Source organism: Euphorbia lathyris, chromosome 10, assembly GCF_963576675.1.
Source record: "Euphorbia lathyris chromosome 10, ddEupLath1.1, whole genome shotgun sequence".
NCBI classification, from domain to species: domain Eukaryota; kingdom Viridiplantae; phylum Streptophyta; class Magnoliopsida; order Malpighiales; family Euphorbiaceae; genus Euphorbia; species Euphorbia lathyris.
The window spans coordinates 20,048,797-20,067,556 of NC_088919.1; the positions used below are offsets into that span (position 1 = coordinate 20,048,797).

Consider the following 18,760-nt stretch of genomic DNA (forward strand, 5'->3'; position numbering starts at 1 on the left):
ATTAATTATCTGGTTATAATTCTTAATCTATATAGAGTTTATTTTGATCGGTTTGGTTAAGTCGGTAATTTTGTCATAAAAATCGAACCGACCGAAATTATCGAAATATTATATATATTGTAACTGAAACCGAATCAAATAGACTGAATAAAAATTTTGAGAACTTGATAGAATCATATGAATATCTATCACTAACAATTTTGTTATTTGTTTCTATCAGAACTATCGTGCGATCAATTTACTTTGTTGTTTTTCTTATTCATGGCAGCGACATTATCTTCGAATATAAGTATTATATAATTGAATTGTTTTTGTTTTTCTTGAGAACTAGCCTAAAGAATTCATATGACAGTTTGAATGAATTTGAATGGATCATTGCATACATATCTATTTTTTTTATTCATAGGTGCTAGCACGAGCCAAAAGAAAATGGTTCCAAGAAAAAAATGGAATGATGTACAATTTAATGCGGTTATTGATATCTGTGTCCGAGGCACTACTCTTGGTAAAAGAAGTGGAGGGGGGTGGGGTCCGAAAGGATGTCCATGGGTAAAAAATGAAATGAAGATTGTGGGTCACATGTTTATTAAAGATCAGATAAGACATAAATGGGATTCTATGAAAGTACATTGGAAACTATGGAAAGATCTAAAGGGAAAAGAGACTGGTTTAGGATGGGATCCTATTAAAGGCACAATAGATGCTTCTGATGAGTGGTGGAATGCTAAGATACAAGTAAGTTAATTCTGATAACATTTATTTGAATAATAAATTTTAAATTAATTAGTTAATTTATGAATAATTTTATTTCCACTTGGAATGTCTAGGAAAATTCAAGTTATGCTCCATTACGTGAGAAAAGGATTGGACAAGATGTCTATGAAAAATATGAAATCTTATTTATGGACACTGTGGCTACTGGTGAATATGCATATGCGCCATCTTCTGGAATTTTGCCTAATGATACTGAGAAGGATCCAATTTATAATAATGTGATTAATTTGGTGCACAACAATGACTTAGAAGAAGCTTTTGAAGATCAGTTAGAAAGGATGATGAATCGAGATTCTATTTTAGGAGGTTCACCCATTCAGCTTGGTGATGATACTATTAACTTTGAGAATACTAATAGAATTGATACTCAGCAAAACATGGATAAACAAAAGAGAAAAATGACATTTGTAGACAGAGCAACAAAGAAAAAGATAGGTGATAAAGGGAAAAAAATACTAGTACTACAGAAGTTACTAATGTTATTAATGCATTAAAGGATAACATTGAAGTAACTGCTGAAAAGAAAATTGTTGCATGGGGTAAAATGCTAGGAGAACGACCTCCTGATTATTCTTTGGAAGAGATCATGGATGATATTTTGAGTTTGCCACAGATAGAAATTGGTTCTGGTATTCTTTTTTTTGTGGGGATTTGTTTCTTGATAAATCGCATAGGAACTATACAAAACACTAAAAAATGATGATTTGAAGATTAAATGGCTTCAATATAAATTTAATTCCAAAAAGTAGCAGAAATTAGGGGTTAAAGAACCGATTTCATGTCTTTTATATTTTATCTTAGAGGGCTTTGTTATTATTATTTTTATAATTATTTACATTACTATTAATTTGGATTTGTGTAAACTTTCCTTAATTCATTGATGACTTTTTATAGTTATATAACAATTTTTTTATGATATTGTTTTTCTTTTTTCTTTATATAGATATGGATGTTGTTCGTGAAATTATTTTTGATGATGACAATGAAAACGATGATATGTTGAGAGCAGTAATATATAGTGTTGAGATTCTATCTCAATATTATTTGAAATATATTAAAAAAGAACCATGCATGGATTCATTCCAAACAGGGATTGTATGGTTGCTGGAAATAATGAGAGGCAATGAAACAAGATGTACTAATATGTTTAGAATGGATAAGAAGACATTGATAAATCTTTGTCGCGGTCTTGGAGAGCATTATAGACTGATTCAATAAAATAGAATGTCTATTTTGGAGAAAGTTTGTATATTTTTATATGTACTCGCTCAAGGAGCTTCAAATCGAGTTGTTCAATAACGTTTCCAACACTCGGGTGAGACAGTTAGTAGGATTTTTCATGAAGTGCTAAAAGTAATAATACAATTTTCAATGGACTTGATAAAATCTAAAGACCAAACATTTTCCACAATCCCGTCTGAAATAGCTAACGATGAGAGATACATGTCATATTTTAAGGTAATTATTATGTTTATATTCTTAATTTTCTATATCATCATATTTTATAAACTACATATAAATAATGAAATTTTAGGATTGTATTGGAGCAATGGATGGAACTCACATACTAGCTTATGTAAAAGAAAAAGAGATCATTTGATTTATTGATAGAAAAGGAGTGCATACACAAAATATTATGTCTGCATTTGCACTGGCTGGTTGGCACTGGCTGGTTGGGAAGGTAATGCTCATGATTCACGACTTTTCCAATATGCTATCAATAAAACAAAAGTAAATTTTCCTAAACCACCTCAAGGTACCCGGTGGTTGGCCCAGGACCCAGTGTGATCTCGAGTCTGTAAAAATAAAACCTAGATCAACCTCTCCAAAATGCAATGGAGGTCATTGAACTAGACTATGGGCCTAAATGGTATAAGCCAGCCCAGGTAAGTAAAGAGCAAGGGTGCCTAGGCTTCCTATTTATAATATGCTTGGTTGTTTCTAATCTTACATATAAACGATGTGGGATTTTATTGTTTAACACTTTCATCCGCTTTTTCTACCTTTCCATCATTCATCATTACTGTTTATTCTGTTTTTTTTATATTATATTTTCTCTTTGGCTACTAAAATTTCTAGGTTTTTCATTATTATTTTTTTTGAATCAAGGTTTTTCATTATTATTTTTTTTGAATCAAGGTTTTTCATTATTATTTTTTTTGAATCAAGGTTTTTCATTATTATTAAATCTTAAATAATTTTGAATGTATATAATTTATAAAAATAGTTTTAAAATAATTATACATAAATATTATTTATTTATTTATTACGTCATCCGGTTCGACCAATCCGAGCTATCCGATCCGACCAAATGACTCGTGACCCAATTATAAATCCGGTTTGATGTCCGGCCCGATTTTGATAACATTGGTTTTATTTATGTACTTAAGGATATATGCAGGAAAATATTACGTGGTTGATGCTGGATATCCACAAATTGAAGGATATCTTGCACCATATAAGGGAACAAGATATCATTCGCCCGATTTTCAACGTGGTGGTCAACCAAAAGGGCATAAAGAGACTTTCAATCGTTGGCACTCATCTCTTAGATGTTGTATTGAATGAACTTTTGGTGTTTGGAAAGTTAGGTGGAGAATATTACGAGCGATGCCTTCTTATGTATTTACTACACAGAGGGATATTGTGATTGCTTCAATGGCACTAGATAATTATATTCGAAGAAACGCATTAGCAGATCCGGGCTTTAAATGTTTAGATGTATATCCGGATTTTGTGCCGTATGACTCATTGACCAGTTTAAATGATGTTGATACAAATGAAAATCATGAGGAAACCGGAGCAACTCAAATGAACGTTTTGAGAGATCATATTGCTTCCATCCTATTTAGAGCTAAAAATTGATCTTTAAAATGAATAAATACTATAAATTTTTATAGCAATTTAAATTTTAATATATAGTACTTTATGGAGAAAATGAAGTTATTTATAAATTATTATTTTTTGTAATTTTTATTTAGTTATTTATATTATTTTTATAATTAATTTTATATATTTATTTAAAACATGTCCATATTAGTCATTTTACATATTAACAGAAACATACAATCATAGTTTTACCAAACACTAATAATCAAACAGCAAACAGCAAACATCAACAGCAAACAACAGTTAAACCAAACAGGCCCTAACTATTAGAGTCCACTTTGTACTATTTCAATTAGATTCCATTTTACATTAGTTTTCAAAAACCCAATATTTCACTCATAACTCTTTCAATTTAGAATAAGAAAAATATTGCTTAGGCCTTGTTTGATAACAAAAAAAAAATTACTTAAATTAATATGTTAAGCACTTATTTGATATAAGTGTGTTTGATAAATATTTATATTAGGTGTTTAATTTATTCAATTAAGTTAATATTTCACTTAATTGGATAAGCAGAATTTTTTGACTTATTTCTACCACTTAATACGGTAAGTGAGAGTTCTTAATTATTTTTATTTTATATGACTTTTTTATCCTTTTAATTGCTAGAAGATTTTGTGGAATATGGACTATACATCAAATGTGTTCTTCATTTTTCAAACAAGGATCAATTATAAAAGCAACTTTCTTTGTTTTTTCTTTTACTTTGCAAAATCCTTTTTTTTCTATGTAAACTTTTCTCTTTTCCGTGAGTTGTATTTGTTTCTTTTGAATTAATTGAAAATGATAAGATGTAAAAATACCTCTAATGTTTACAGGTAGAAGTAATTTTACCTTTAGCATATAAAATGGTGCAATTTTACTCCAAACGTTTGTAGCCAAAAGCAATTTTACCCCTAACGCTGATAAGTTGAGTCAATGTTAAGGGTAAAATTGCACAATTTTAGACGTTAGAAGTAAAATTGCTCTTAGGTGTAAACTTTAGAGGTATTTTTGCATCTTATCCCTAACTGAAACTATATAAAAGGATAAAATTGTCTTATTTATAGTTTTTTACTTTTTCGTATATTAGTTATCAAACAAATTGATTATATTTAGCACTTAATTTTCAGTGTAGACCAAACAGTTTTATAATTTAATACACTTAAAATTCAGTATTTATTTTTTCAGCACTTAATTTTCAGTTTTATCAAACAATACCTTATTCTTTACTATAAATAGTGGTTCTGTATCAATATAATTTTTTTTAGGTTTTCAAACCTTAGCAAGTGTTTTTTTATTTCCAAAGTTATATTCTGATTAATGAAACAAAAGAGATATTAAGAATTATAGCAAAAATTATACGATTATGGAAAATATCTTATAAAAAGGTTGATATTAATTGAAATTTATGTCCAAAACATATGAAAAATTTGCTTTCATTGAGAGTCGAACTCAAGACCTCCCGCTTACTAAACAGGTGCTCTAACCAACTGAGCTATGAAAGCTTATTAATGAGAGTACATGTTTGTACCTCTTTTTTAAAACTAATGAATGAAATTAAAATAATTTTGTAATTTTGTCATGATATTGTACATCTATTATAATCAATCAGATTTAATGACTACACATCTCTTATTCTTTAATTCTACATTATTAAAATTGTTGTGCCTTTTAAAAAGTAAAAAACCCAAAAACCTTAATAGAATAAATTTTAGTGGTTCTGAATTGTGTTTAATATGTTGTATTCTTCATATATTTTATTTTGATTTTTAATTTCATGCATGTTGTTTGATTACTATGCAAATGAAATCATGAACATAGCATCAAATGCTACATTGAATAACGCTCTAATAGTAATCATTCTCCGATATGCAATGATTGAAGAGTTTAATGGTAAATTTGTAATTCTATTACCAATATTGACTATTAAATTATATCTCCAAAAATTATGGATTGTTCTTTTATAAATTATATTTTAAAGTTTTGCTCAATTATTAAATGTTTTTTCACTTTCCAAATTTTACATGACGATGGTTATGTTGAGATCGTAGAATTCAAAGAATGGTAACATGATTTATATAGGTTAAAGATATATTTTTTTGTTACAACTTTTTTTTTCATATTTAGGCATATCATTTTATTTAAATAATTCAACGAATCCATCTCCTGAACGCTGACTCATGTGGGCAGTAAGAACTGCTCTTTTTTCGTTTAAGAAGCTGGTGGGGGATGCATTATTCAGACTTTCCACCAACACTTCTTCTAAAGTTAGAACGGAAGTAGTAACCAATATTGGTATAGTCTCGTCCGGTTCCATCGTTATGAAACTCTATTTATGCAGATGTTAGATAAGGTGCCGAACGGCCTCGCCCGGGCAGACCGGGGGGTGGACATCTCATGGCGACGTAAGCGGTGATTGGCGCCGAAAGCAACCAATCGTGGAATCAAGCTGCTCGGCAGGACCGAAGCTCGGAGTATGGAAGAGTTGCCACCCACGAATGGGAAAATGAACACCGATCCCTTGCGGGAGACCGGTGAGGGTTCGGAAAACTTAGGTACGAGCCGAGAAGGCTAGCTCCTTTCCGGAGAAAGGCTACTAGGCACCCCGACATCGCCCGGTTATGAACCACCGGCCTCCTACTCAGCGTGTTAGGCGATAACGGACTAATCGCATATTTCTTTAAGTTTAAAATTCATTTGAAACCTTTTCTTTCTCGCTTTGAAAACCGTTTTGTTCATGTTATTGAAAGCCATTTTAGTAAAGAATCACCCATTTTGCATAAATTTAAAGTATACAGGAGAGAGAGAGGGGGAGAAGAAGGAATTGATTTATTCACAGTGTGATTTTATGCTTTAGACTATACACTACTTTAAGCTAATCTCATTCCCCAAAAACGAGTTTATTTACATGGTTCGTACCTTAATCGCCGTTGGAACGATTTAGGCACGTTTCAAAACCCCGTTAATGACGTTCACTCGAATCGCCGTTGGAACGACTCGAGCGTTTGAAAACGTGAAATGAAAGATTTTAACCAAAAACGTGATTAAGCATACAAGTTCATTTATTTTTGTACAAAATCATTTAAACAAGAAAACAATTCAAAACTCTATTATTTACAAATAGAAAACGACCTTTAATTACAAGATTCGCTTAATCCGCCGTTGGAACGAATTAAGGTTTCAACACATGATATTTTGGAAACGGTTTAAAATGACGAAAATCTTTTATTTACACTTGAAGAATATCTAGAAAAACTTTAATTTAAACAAACAACTTGAAATCTCTTTTTGTCTTTTATTTTTTCCTTTTTTTACTCAATTAACCCTTACTTGAACATCATTACAATAATTAACAAATCAAGGCCAAATTTACCCAATCAAATATGTTTAAAATATATACATATATACAAAAATAGAGTAAAAATACATATATATACATAGTTTTATCTAAAAATGAGGATATATCTATAGATAAAAACAAGTATGAAATATTATATGATATAATAAAGAAAATGAAAAGAATACTAAGTATAATGCCTTTTTATTCTAATTCAAAACATGTGAAAACAATGAAGAAAATTCATAAATGTAAAGAATAACATTTAGTTCTAAATAGTTTTAAGTATTAAATATATAGAACATAACTTTCCCCCTAAATAAGAGCTCATATAATATGCCAAAACTATATATAATACTTTACAAAACTAAGTCAAAACGAATTAAATCCCAAATATGAAATAAATAGCTATATAATACATAATTAATAGTTATAAGGCCCAATAAATATATTACATAGTTATATACATATATATACAAGTAGAAATATCAAAAAGTGGAGAAAAGAGGGTTTAAAAGGGTATTTTCGGATTCCAGCAGATTACCGACGGAAAATCCGTCCTAATCTGCTGTTAGTGACAGAAAAGGCAGAATTACAGATTTAGTCCAACAGTTTCCAGATTTATTCAAAAGCTTTAGATTGGATATATTCTATCGTTTTGGACCTCCGAACTACCCAAATTGGATCATAGTCTATAACGGAGACTCCTAAAACGATGTTTTCTTTTAAAACGTTATTTAGGAATATTTTCCAAAACTTATAATTACAACGTTTTTTTTCAATCCCGAACTACCTTTGAATCGGATCACGGTTCGTATTGGGACATTAAAACGAGGTTTTTTTATTTCAAAACAAACACGAACGTTTATTTAATACGAGACAAAAATAAATAAATACGGGAAATTAAATAAGACGTGATAAATAAAAATAAAGACTAAAATAAAAATAAATAAATAAAATAATTAAAATAAATAACACGAGTCTAGTCCTCGGATAATACCTCAAGTTCGGTATTGACAGTTGAAGTCGGTTGATTCCACGAGTTGCCTTTTTTGTGTTTTTTCGGTTTTTTAGTAAAAATTTAACTTTTAAGAAATTCGGACTTTTTGAGAAAAAAAATATTTTCCTCAAAAAAATTCACTTTCTCTCTCTAAAAATGTCTAGAGTGAGAAAGCTCTCTAAAATCCTCCCTTTAAATGCATGGGGATCCGTGCCTTATATAGGCATGGATCCCCGGAAACTTTGGGCGACGCCCGATTAAAATTGGGCGTCGCCCAAAGTAGGTTGGGCGAACGCCCAACTTGGTTGGGCGGACGCCCAACTCTTGTTGGGCGCGCGCCCAACAGGCGTCGGGCGCGTGCGCCCAGCGGGCGTCGGGCGTGCGCCCCGCGCTGTCGGGCGCGCGCCCAGCGGACGTCGGGCGTGCGCCCCGCGCTGTCGGGCGCGCGTCCAACTGTCGTCGGGCGCGCGCCGATTATCGCTAGGCGCTCGCACCACGTCGCTGAGCACTCGCGAGCCTTCCATTCGACGACCGCAACTCCTACTGACCTCACGTCTTTTTATTATTATATATTTTTGCTTTAAAACTTCCGGAATCAACCACTCCAACCATCTTGTTACGGGTTTTCGTCACAGGTTCTCCGACTCGGTGTCTACAGCAGAGCTCCATGTTCACCACACTAATTTGATAATTACCATTCCTTTGTCGATACATGTTCGTCCCTAAGAGGTGTTGTTGGGTTTGAACATGGACACTCTAATACTAAAGCCAATATAATATAGAAAAGTATAGGAATATGAAAAGTACTTATAGAAGTGATAGTAGCTTACTTGAAAGGATGTCCATTGGAGGATATATACAACTTTCTACAACGTTCTTACCTTAATGAGACTTAATTGAGTCGTTGCACCATTACTCTTATTAATGGCTATTTATTCTCTTAGTAAGTACCCTTTAGTCTTCACTATAAGGAATAACAGTTCCTTTTAAGTTTCCTTGGAACCGCTCAAATGACACATAACAATGGAGACCCGTTCTTCATGGAAGATCCTTCTTATGAGTCTGGATATGCATAGTCTTTGGCGTGTCTTCAAGATGGCGTGTCTAACATGATAAGATGATTAGAGGTAAATCTTATGTTTAGATTTGTATTTCTTATCTTCCACTTATTTGTTCGTTCACTAGAGGATGGGGACATCACATATAAATTCGAATGTTATTTGTTATAATATTTGTTTGGTTTAATTTCTTAATTGAATTTAATTCGAATTTCATTGATGTCTTGATCTTTAGTTTGAAAGAGAAAAGGCGAGAAAGAAGAAGTGAAAGAGGAGAGAGAAGAATTAAGAAGAAAGATATAGAAATATTGGGAGAGAAAAGTTTAAAGTTCTAATTTTCATTAAAATTTGCCAAACTCTGTTGTTAGGCAATCACTAGCCAGTGAAAGGTATTAAATCGCATGGACAATGTTTTTAGGGTAAAATGAAATTTGGCTATAAAAATGCCACTAGTGTAATTTAACCTAACAATTCCAATACTAGTGTAATTTAACCCAACAATTCCAATTCTCGCGGTGCATTCTAATTTGGGATTCCAAAGATCATCTTTTAAATAGTTTATGTTGATGTCTTATTATTGGAGTTATACAGTTATAAATACTTGACCGAACTGAGAGCATCTCCAATGGTTCGTACCTACGACCACTCAATAGACATGCCATATCATTTTTGTAAATAAACTCTATTCCATTATAGTATTTTTCTCCAATAGTTAAACACTACAACCACCTAATCACATCAGATCCACTATCAAATCATATTTTTTATTATTATTTAATAATATATATTTTTTATGATATATAATAGGGAAAAGTACAAAAATAAACCTTGTGGTTACACCCATTTTCGAACAACACCCGTGTGGTTTAAAAGTTTACAAAGTGGTACCATGTACTTCATTCCGTTAGCAAACACATACCAAATTGACTAACGGTGTTAAAAGTCAAAGAGAAAAGAGTTAATTTGGTCCTTATATTTATTTATTTTATAAATTAACCCCCTTTATTATCTAATTATTACAAACAAACCCCAAAATAAAAAATAAAAATCAATTATACCATCTTCTTCATCTCTATCATTTCTTATTTTTTTTCTTTCTCTCTCTTATCTCTTAATTTTTCTCTCTCTAAAATCAATTGTACCACCAAACAAACCTCCCATTGTTCCACCTCATTATCCCTCTAACAAACACCCTCTAATAAACATATAAATTGTATTGCTGAAAAAAAAAATTCACTCAGAATTTGGTAGCTAAATTTTAATGAATTTTTTCTAAGTTATTTACCTGGTATAAAAAAATAAATTAAAAATCTAATTAATAATACTCCCATACAAACGACTCTTCAAGCCGGAACCGGATCCGTCGCACAGAGCTGCCATGCGGAGGAGAATAATGAAGAAACCCATTGTTATGATGAACAACGACACGATGAATAACCGATCCGGCAAGTCAAACAATGTGTCATCGGAATCAGGAGAGCTACTATTCTGAAAATCTCCTTGGCTACTCAGCTCGGCTTCTTCAGGCAAGAAAGATGCGGCTGCATCCTTAGCAGTAGTGGCCTGAATGTCTTTAGCAGAATTGGTGGCCGGACGTGGAAGTTCATGAGCTAATTGTGGGAAATTAAGGAAAGCCATTTAGCTGTCGGATAAGTTCCAAGCCATATTCTCGATTTCTTCCTCGGTTCTCTGATTTCCGACACCCATTTTCCCAAAGTTTTCATTCTAACAACTCTGTACGTCGGATGTTTGGTTTCTTCGGTAATTTTCTTTTGCCTTTTATTATTATTATCTTCATTGCCATTTTCTAATTCTGTTAATTATGGTGATTTTCTGGAGGATTTCGACGGTGGTTTTGAGGAGGAAAGTGTAGTTGCGGCGGCGGAGGCGGCGGAGGAATTGGTGGCGACGGCGGCAGAGGAGGAGGATGAATCAATTTCGAGGCTGATATGTTTAGCCATGAGAGGAAGGCTTGGCTCAGAAGCTAAAAAAAATGGAGAGTTTGAGGGGAAGGTATAATTGATTTTTATTTTTTATTTTGGGGTTTGTTTGTAATAATTAGATAATAAATGGGTTAATTTATAAAATAAATAAATATAAGGACCAAATTAACTCTTTTCCTTTTGACTTTTAACACCGTTAGTCAATTTGGTATGTGTTTGCTAACGGAATGAACTACATGGTACCACTTTGCAAACTTTTAAACCACACGGGTGTTGTTCGAAAATGGGTGTACCACAAGGTTTATTTTTGTACTTTTCCCTATATAATATATAGTTTACAGATATGCATTTATTATAGTTAAAAAAAGGCCTAATGCCTAATGCTCTATCAGCCCTAACTTGTCCAAATTGGTCATTTTACCCTCCAACTCATCAAATGTCCTATTTATACCCTTTAACTCCATAAAAGTGGTATTTCTCACCCCATCGACTTGTCCAAATTGGTAATTTTACCCCCAACTCATCAAATGTCCTATTTACCCCTTAACTCCATAAAAGTGATATTTTTCGCCCCTTATGATCCTACATGGCAGTAACTTTGTGTGTGTGTGTGTGCAACAAAGGCATGAAGCGCGTTTTATATAAAAATCCCTAAAATCTAACATCCAAATCCCTAATTCTTATTTCCTTCCCGGTTCCTCTTCTTTCTTCTTCATTCATGTTGAATATAATTTTCTTCATTCCTGATCTATCTCATTCATTACTCGATTTTATTGGTTAAATGTTTTGTTCTTCATCTGCAATTCGAACCTTTTCCATTAATTTGGAAATTCCAGCTCCAAATCCTATCATGGCAAGCGATAATGTATGCTATTATGGTGAAACGGTTGATCTGAAGGTATGCTGTTGACCGAATTTGACACGTGGCATTTGAGAAGTCAGACTTCAAACGCGTCATTTACACCTGTCAATTCTAACCTTCGAGAATGAAAATGGAAGGGTGAGAAATACCATTTTATGGAGTTAATGGTGTAAATAGAACATTTGATGAGTTGAGGTGGTAATTGGACAAGTCGAAGGGGTGAGAAACACCACATTTATGGAGTTAAAGAGGTAAATAGGTTGGAAGATCATTAGACCTTCAAAAAAAATTATTCTTTTTAATAAGTGATATATGCATTTATTATAATTTTAAAAAATAAAATTTTGGGCTCTCCAAATGGTGTTACTGTTGAAGATCCCACTCCATACCATTAGCTATTAAAAAAAAAGGGTAAATTCTAAAAAAAACCATATGGTTTCATGTTTTTCAAAAATAAATCATGTGGTTTGTTTTTATAAAAAAAGGACCGTGTTATACGCCGTTACAAGAATTATAGAAAATGACATAACACCGTTTAACTTGATGACGTGGCAAAGGGTAAAATGATCCGAATTAGTTGGGGGACCTATATAAGCACTGTTTCTTTCTACAACAGCGTTTAACTTCATCTACCATTCAACCATGTCATTTCAAAAGATCTCTGCGTTCCGTCTCCTCTCCATAAATTGATTGTTTGCAACTGAGAAGAATATTAACAGTTGACCATCAAATATATAATAAAATTAATCAAACTCTTCCTTCTTAGTAGCCAAACAACACAGAGATTTGAGTTTTTAGGGATTAAAAAATCAGAAACCGAGCATTTTCCCTACTTTCCGATCTACTGAGCCAGATGGGAGTTGAAGTAAGAAATCATACGAACCTCGTGGTGGCTGTTGAAAGAAGGTTCCATTGCTGGAAGAGAGGGAGAGGTAGAGAAGTACGCCGACGGTCTGCGGTCGAATATAATAAAATTAATCAAACTCTTTCTTCTTAGTAGCCAAACAACACAGAGATTTGAGTTTTTTAGGGATTAAAAAAACAGAAACCGAGCATTTTTCTTACTTTCCGATCTACTGAGCCAGAGGGGAGTTGAAGTAAGAAATCATACGAACCTCATGGTGGCTGTTGAAAGAAGGTTCCATTGCTGGAAGAGAGGGAGAGGTAGAGAAGTACGCCGACGGTCTGCGGTCGAATATAATAAAATTAATCAAACTCTTCCTTCTTAGTAGCCAAACAACACAGAGATTTGAGTTTTTTAGGGATTAAAAAAAAACAGAAACTAAGCTTTTCCCTACTTTCCGATCTATTGAGCCAAAGGGGAGTTGAAGTAAGAAATCATACGAACCTCGTGGTGGCTGTTGAAAGAAGGTTCCATTGCTGGAAGAGGGAGAGGGAGAGGTAGAGGTGGCTGTTGAAAGAAGGTTCCATTGCTGGAAGAGGGAGAGGGAGAGGTAGAGAAGTACACCGACGGTCTGCGATCGACAGCTCGGAATCTAAACTCCATGGGAAAGATGAACTATGGAAAGAAGAAGAAGAAAACAAAATTGTGCTTATACAGGTCCCCCAACTAATTCAGACCATTTTACCCTTTATCACGTCATCAAATTACACTGTCCTTTTTTTTTATGTAAAAACAAACCAAAGGATTTATTTTTGAAAAACATGAAAACACATAGGTTTTTTTTTTTTTTGGAATTTACCCTTAAAAAATTTACTTGAAATTTTTTTATTAAAAAAAGAACGGGGCTCAATTTTACTAGCATTTTGCAGCAAAATTGAACCATCAACCAATTAATCGATACAATGGAATATAGGGAGTGGATGATTATATGGATTGAGCTGAGAGTGAGGCGGTGGTTGAAGCTTCACCTACACTTAGCTGGCGAGCACGCTATTCGCCAATCAATCTTCAATTGATTTTTCTTTCGTCAGATTTAGATTAAAAAAATTAGGACTGGATCCAATAGGGGAGAGCAGTATGAATTAGTGGCTCTCAAAATGTCGGTGGGTTTTCATCGAATGCCATGCATTTCCAGCCCTAGAAATAAAAATCAATGGCACCATAGTACGGATTTCGTGCTTGATTTATAGGTGTTGGAACTGGAACTCAGAAAACAGGAAAAGACCGAACAATAATTAAATGGGTAGAGTCGCGGACAATGTCGCTTTCTTTAAGACGTTCGCGGAACTGCCGGAAAATTGCAAGCAGTATGAACTCTGGTCGCCTCCAGGATAAAACAACCCTTTGTAATACGATTTTGTATTGCAACCGTACAAAATCGTTTCTGTCTACACTCTCAATTTGCTTAGTTTCGAAAATACAGAATGAATGAAAATAATTGTTTTTTTTTTGGAATGGCAGTCTCACACCACCTATTTATACAGAAAAATAGAGCTGTTGTGCTCTGATTTACAGGAGAAAAAGGTGGGGGGAAAATCAGGAAGGTGGAGAAGACTGAGTTTTAAAGAAGACGCGTTCTAAAAATAGACGTTATGAATAACGTTCAGAAAGACTAAATTAGAGACTAAATAAAAAAATAAAAAACGAATTTAATAAAATATTATTAATTTACCAAACCAAACCAACCCGATTCGTTCAGACGGACGGGCGGCGCGCGCATGTGGTGGTCAACCAAGGAGGTAGGTCCTCACCCTTTCACAAAAGTGGATACCCCTTAAGGCACACTCCAAGCATGTGAGGACCTCCTTAATAAGTATTTCCACCAAGTGCTTTGAAAGCAATGTGGGATATTTCCATCTTAAAACTCAAAGACATGGGTTTTTTTTATAAATTGTATTTGGGCCAAGCCCAACAATAGGTATTGGTGAAAGAAAGTGAAGACTTTGGTTCTTTGCCAGATCTCTCTTTGCGGGTACCCTATGGTCCTCTTCTCACAACCCCGCCTCCAAACGCCATTACATTTTAACTGTTCCTCAATTTCTTTTTTTTTTTTTTCGTTGCCGAAGAGGAAAAGCTTTTTGGCCATGGAATGCAACAACAATATAATTGCGCATCATGCAGACGACATGGTTTGTTGATTGCTACGAGGAATGTGCCAAAATGCTAATCTGAGACAAGTTTATGTTTTCCTCTGATTGAATTTTCAACTGTTTTCCTTCCGATTTTATAAAATAATTTATGTTTGCTATTCATTGGCGGTAACATTAGCATCGGCATTTGGAATTGAACTACAGCTAATTAGGTTTTGTTTGCAGGTTTGATCCATTGGCAATCCGGGATTGCTTCAACCTGCCTTTTTAAGTTTTCTTCCATTTATGTAGCTCGTGATGAATAGGACGGCCACTTCACAGTGGATACGTATGTTGCTGAATATTCAGGAATGTATCCTAATTTACATCGTAGATACTAATTTATGCAGCACTCAAAATCCCAAAACTTAGCATTGTCGCTAAACCTGAAGAGATATCATTGTTGCAATCACTAGGGGTTATTGACTTAGATCCACTTTTCAAAAATCGCCCCATTTACATCACTGGTGAGAGTTTGAAGAAGACCATGAGGTTGCCGGTGTTTTGAAAGATGTGGCTAACTATAGGTAATGGTTTATCAGTAAAAACTCGTGCTGAAAGTGTTCATTTTTCTGGTTTGGTCAATGAGATGCAAATTGAAGAAGCTCATTGGAAGGCAGAATTGCAGTGAATGTGAAAATAATTGATTGATTTTCATTTTATTTCAGTCTTTGGTTTGCAGATTAGACAAAAAAGAAAGAAAGGAATAACACTATTCCTTATTCCATTTTTTGTGTGTAATTTATCAATCAAAGACTCCCCACGAGTTACACCACTGAAATAAAATGGAATTATGAATCTATTATTTATTTCCACATCCACTGCAATAGCATAGCAATCTCCAGCAATTACATTGTGTAAATCTTCAAATTGTTGGAAATCAGAGTGTATCGAAGTTAGATTGCTATTGTGAAAGATGTGTGTCTGTGTGTCCACTTTTATGGTGCTTGACAATGCTTTTAGTGTTTCTTTGTTGTTCATGTTTTGGCAGTGAGATGGGTTAAGGTAGCATGTAGCATCTGCATCATTAAAAACTTATTTTGCTTCTGCACTCTTTAAATCATTAAAGAAAACATGGAAATGCGATGCTTCAATGCATTGAAGAAAACATGCCGCCGAAGTATCGGCAGAATTTATTAACCATCTTGCTTACAATGTGATACTACTGATACAAAAATAGCAAAATCCAAAACCTATAATCTAGTCTTCACTCCGGTGAAGAAAACCTTTGGTAGGCAAAGACCCCTTTGTCCAGAACCCAGTCCTCTATCATTGCCTGAGAATTTAGAGGCTGATCAGTAGGCACAAGATGTCCAGCCCCTACCACAACAACATTACTTAAACTTCCCCATTTCTGCACATACCCACCAATCTCTCCCTTCACTTTCCACACTTGTCTCTCCGCCATTGAAAACCCTCTTATTCCCTTCCATCTCATAGTCTTCACCCATGCCTCCGTCGAAACTACACCGTCTCTCAAATCAAAGAAACCTTGATATAACAACACCTTGCTATTCTCCACCAAGAATTCAACCATATACTTCACACTCTTCATCACATCTTCGTGCAGTGCATCCCCAACTACATCGCTGCAATCCTCGAAAATTATAGATTCGTTTGCGCCTATTGCTTTCTTCACTTCCACTGATTGCAACAATTTGGTAACTAAACTTGTTTTATAAGGCACTTTCTTGGTGTAATCATATAATGTGGCTAACCCTGTCATGTTTTGAAGCATATCCAACACTTCATTTCTTGCATTTGTTGCCTCTTTCCATTTCTTCAATTTAACCATCTCACCTGCCTTCCACTGAGCTTCTTCAATTTGACACTTTTGTCTCTCATTGATCAAACCGGAATAATAGGCACTTGCAGCATGAGTTTTCACTTGTGTGATCGGATCTGTTAACCCATTACCTATAGCCACACCTTTCAAATTCAGTCGTTTAGACAAGGGCAACCTCATGTTCTTCTTCAAAGTGTAAAACCCAATTGCTGGGACATACTTTCCAGCATAACTCTCACCGGTGATATAAATTGGGCGGTTCTTGAAAAGTGGGTCTAAGTCTATAAACCCAGTGATTGCAGCAAAGAGATGTTGAGCAACAGAGTGTTGATCTGTGGGTATGTCTTGAGGTTTAGCAGCAATACTAAAGCCAACCCCAATTGGATTATCAAGGAAAAGAAGGCCAAAAATGCGATTCCAAGAGCCGAGATTGCGTTGGAGAGTAAGGTTTTGGGTGACACGAAAAGCACCGAGCTCAAAGAAATTGGCAATCATGGAGGAGCAGCCAGGGCCACCTTGGAGCCAGATGAGAAGTGGGGTTTGAGAAAGAGGTAAGGATGAGTTTTGGGCTTCGTAAAAGGCATAGAAAATGGCTGAACTGGTATTGGGAGTGACGGAAAGGTAGCCGGATTTGGTAGGAAGAGCTTCATCGGGAAAGGAGGAGGCTGAAAATTGGCGGATGAAACAGAGGATAAGTAGCAGCACCAAAGAGAGGATTGATTTCATTGTTGTGTTGTGTTAACTATTGTGCTTGTGAGGGTGAAGACTTTACTCAATAAGAGTGGTGGCATGCGGAACCGTTTTTTAGATTAATAGTTTGGCACCATTCTATACCAAAAGTTTCTTGTTTTCTTATAAATAAATAAAAACGTTTCTTGTTTTCTTAATAATAATAATAATAAAGTTTCTTGTTTTCTATGTTTGTTCTTCTTTTTTGGATTATTTAACTTTTTTTCTAACTTTGACTACAAGAACTAAATATCAGAATTAATATGATATAATTCTCTAATTAAGTATTTTGTAATGTAATTCATTATCTAACAAGTTTTAACTAAACTGAAGTCGGAATAATATATCATACAGTATCTTCACCAATTAAAAAGTGTGGGTACATAATTTATTAGTACTTTTTTAGTTTTTGTTTATTACACCAATAAGTTCTCGTATCAACAAAAATATCCATATGTCCATTTCAAATTCTAGTTTACCATTAGGCTTAATACATCATTTGTCCTCTGAACTTATCCAAAATAGTTGATTGGTCCTCTAAACTTTTAAAGTATCTCAATAGTTCCCTAAACTTGTATAAAATATTCAGTTAGCCCCCTGAATTTGCATAAAATGTAATCAATTAATCATTCGGTTGTAAAAAAGTAAGTCAAATGCGGAAGATATGTTACACGTGCCTTAGAATGTTATTACATACTTCATAAAATAGATTAAAACATGTTAAAAAGGAATTTCTTACTTATTCAATTATAAAACATTTTCTTCTCTAATATTATAATCGCATATCCCGATCTTGGCCGTTTTACTTTTTTAAGATACGTGCAACATATCTTCCGCATTTAACTTACTCTTTTACAATCGAGTGATTAATTGATTACATTTTATGCAAGTTCAGGAGGCTAACTGAATATTTTATGCAAGTTCAGAGGGCTATCGAGACACTTTAAAAGTTCAGGGGGACAATCAACTATTTTGGACCTTGAACGCAAATGATGTATTAAGCCTTGCCATTATGAGTAAATTAAATCTATGGTATATCTAACTTACACCTATGGTAACTTGACTTTAATTCACTTAAAAAATACTTAAATTTAGTGGTGACTGTTATCAAAGGCTGACTATTAAAATAAATAAATAAGATGCAAAATATCAATTTTACCCTTAACATTGGTAGTAAAAAATAAATTTACATTCTAATGTTGACAAGTTAGATCAATTTAAGAAATAATTCATCAAAATATATTCTCTTTTATAAATAGTGTCATCTACGTTTCACATGTGCGTAACTTTATTATCCATTCACAACAGATCAAAATGTAACCGTCCTTTTTTTTCCATTTACTTGTTTTAGAAAAAGTTTAGATGCA

The 18,760-nt window shown here is 33.8% G+C and overlaps 1 protein-coding gene and 1 non-coding gene across 2 annotated transcripts; both read right to left on the reverse strand.

The window, feature by feature from the left end:
- Nucleotides 1–5,076: 5,076 nt before the first annotated feature.
- Nucleotides 5,077–5,150, reverse strand: TRNAT-AGU (transfer RNA threonine (anticodon AGU)). The gene has a single exon. It is a non-coding gene; the product is annotated as a tRNA-Thr (tRNA).
- A 10,826-nt stretch (nucleotides 5,151–15,976) lies between these two features.
- Nucleotides 15,977–17,478, reverse strand: LOC136209908 (serine carboxypeptidase-like 50). The gene has a single exon (XM_066001536.1). It carries the CDS (start codon nucleotides 17,388–17,390, stop codon nucleotides 16,086–16,088), a length of 1,305 nt encoding a protein of 434 aa, XP_065857608.1. The 5' UTR covers nucleotides 17,391–17,478; the 3' UTR covers nucleotides 15,977–16,085.
- Between the last annotated feature and the right edge of the window lie 1,282 nt (nucleotides 17,479–18,760).

Coding starts and splice junctions, on each gene's coding strand:
- LOC136209908 (XM_066001536.1), bottom strand. CDS start 17,390: ATGAAATCAATCCTCTCTTTGGTGCTGCTACTTATCCTCTGTTTCATC.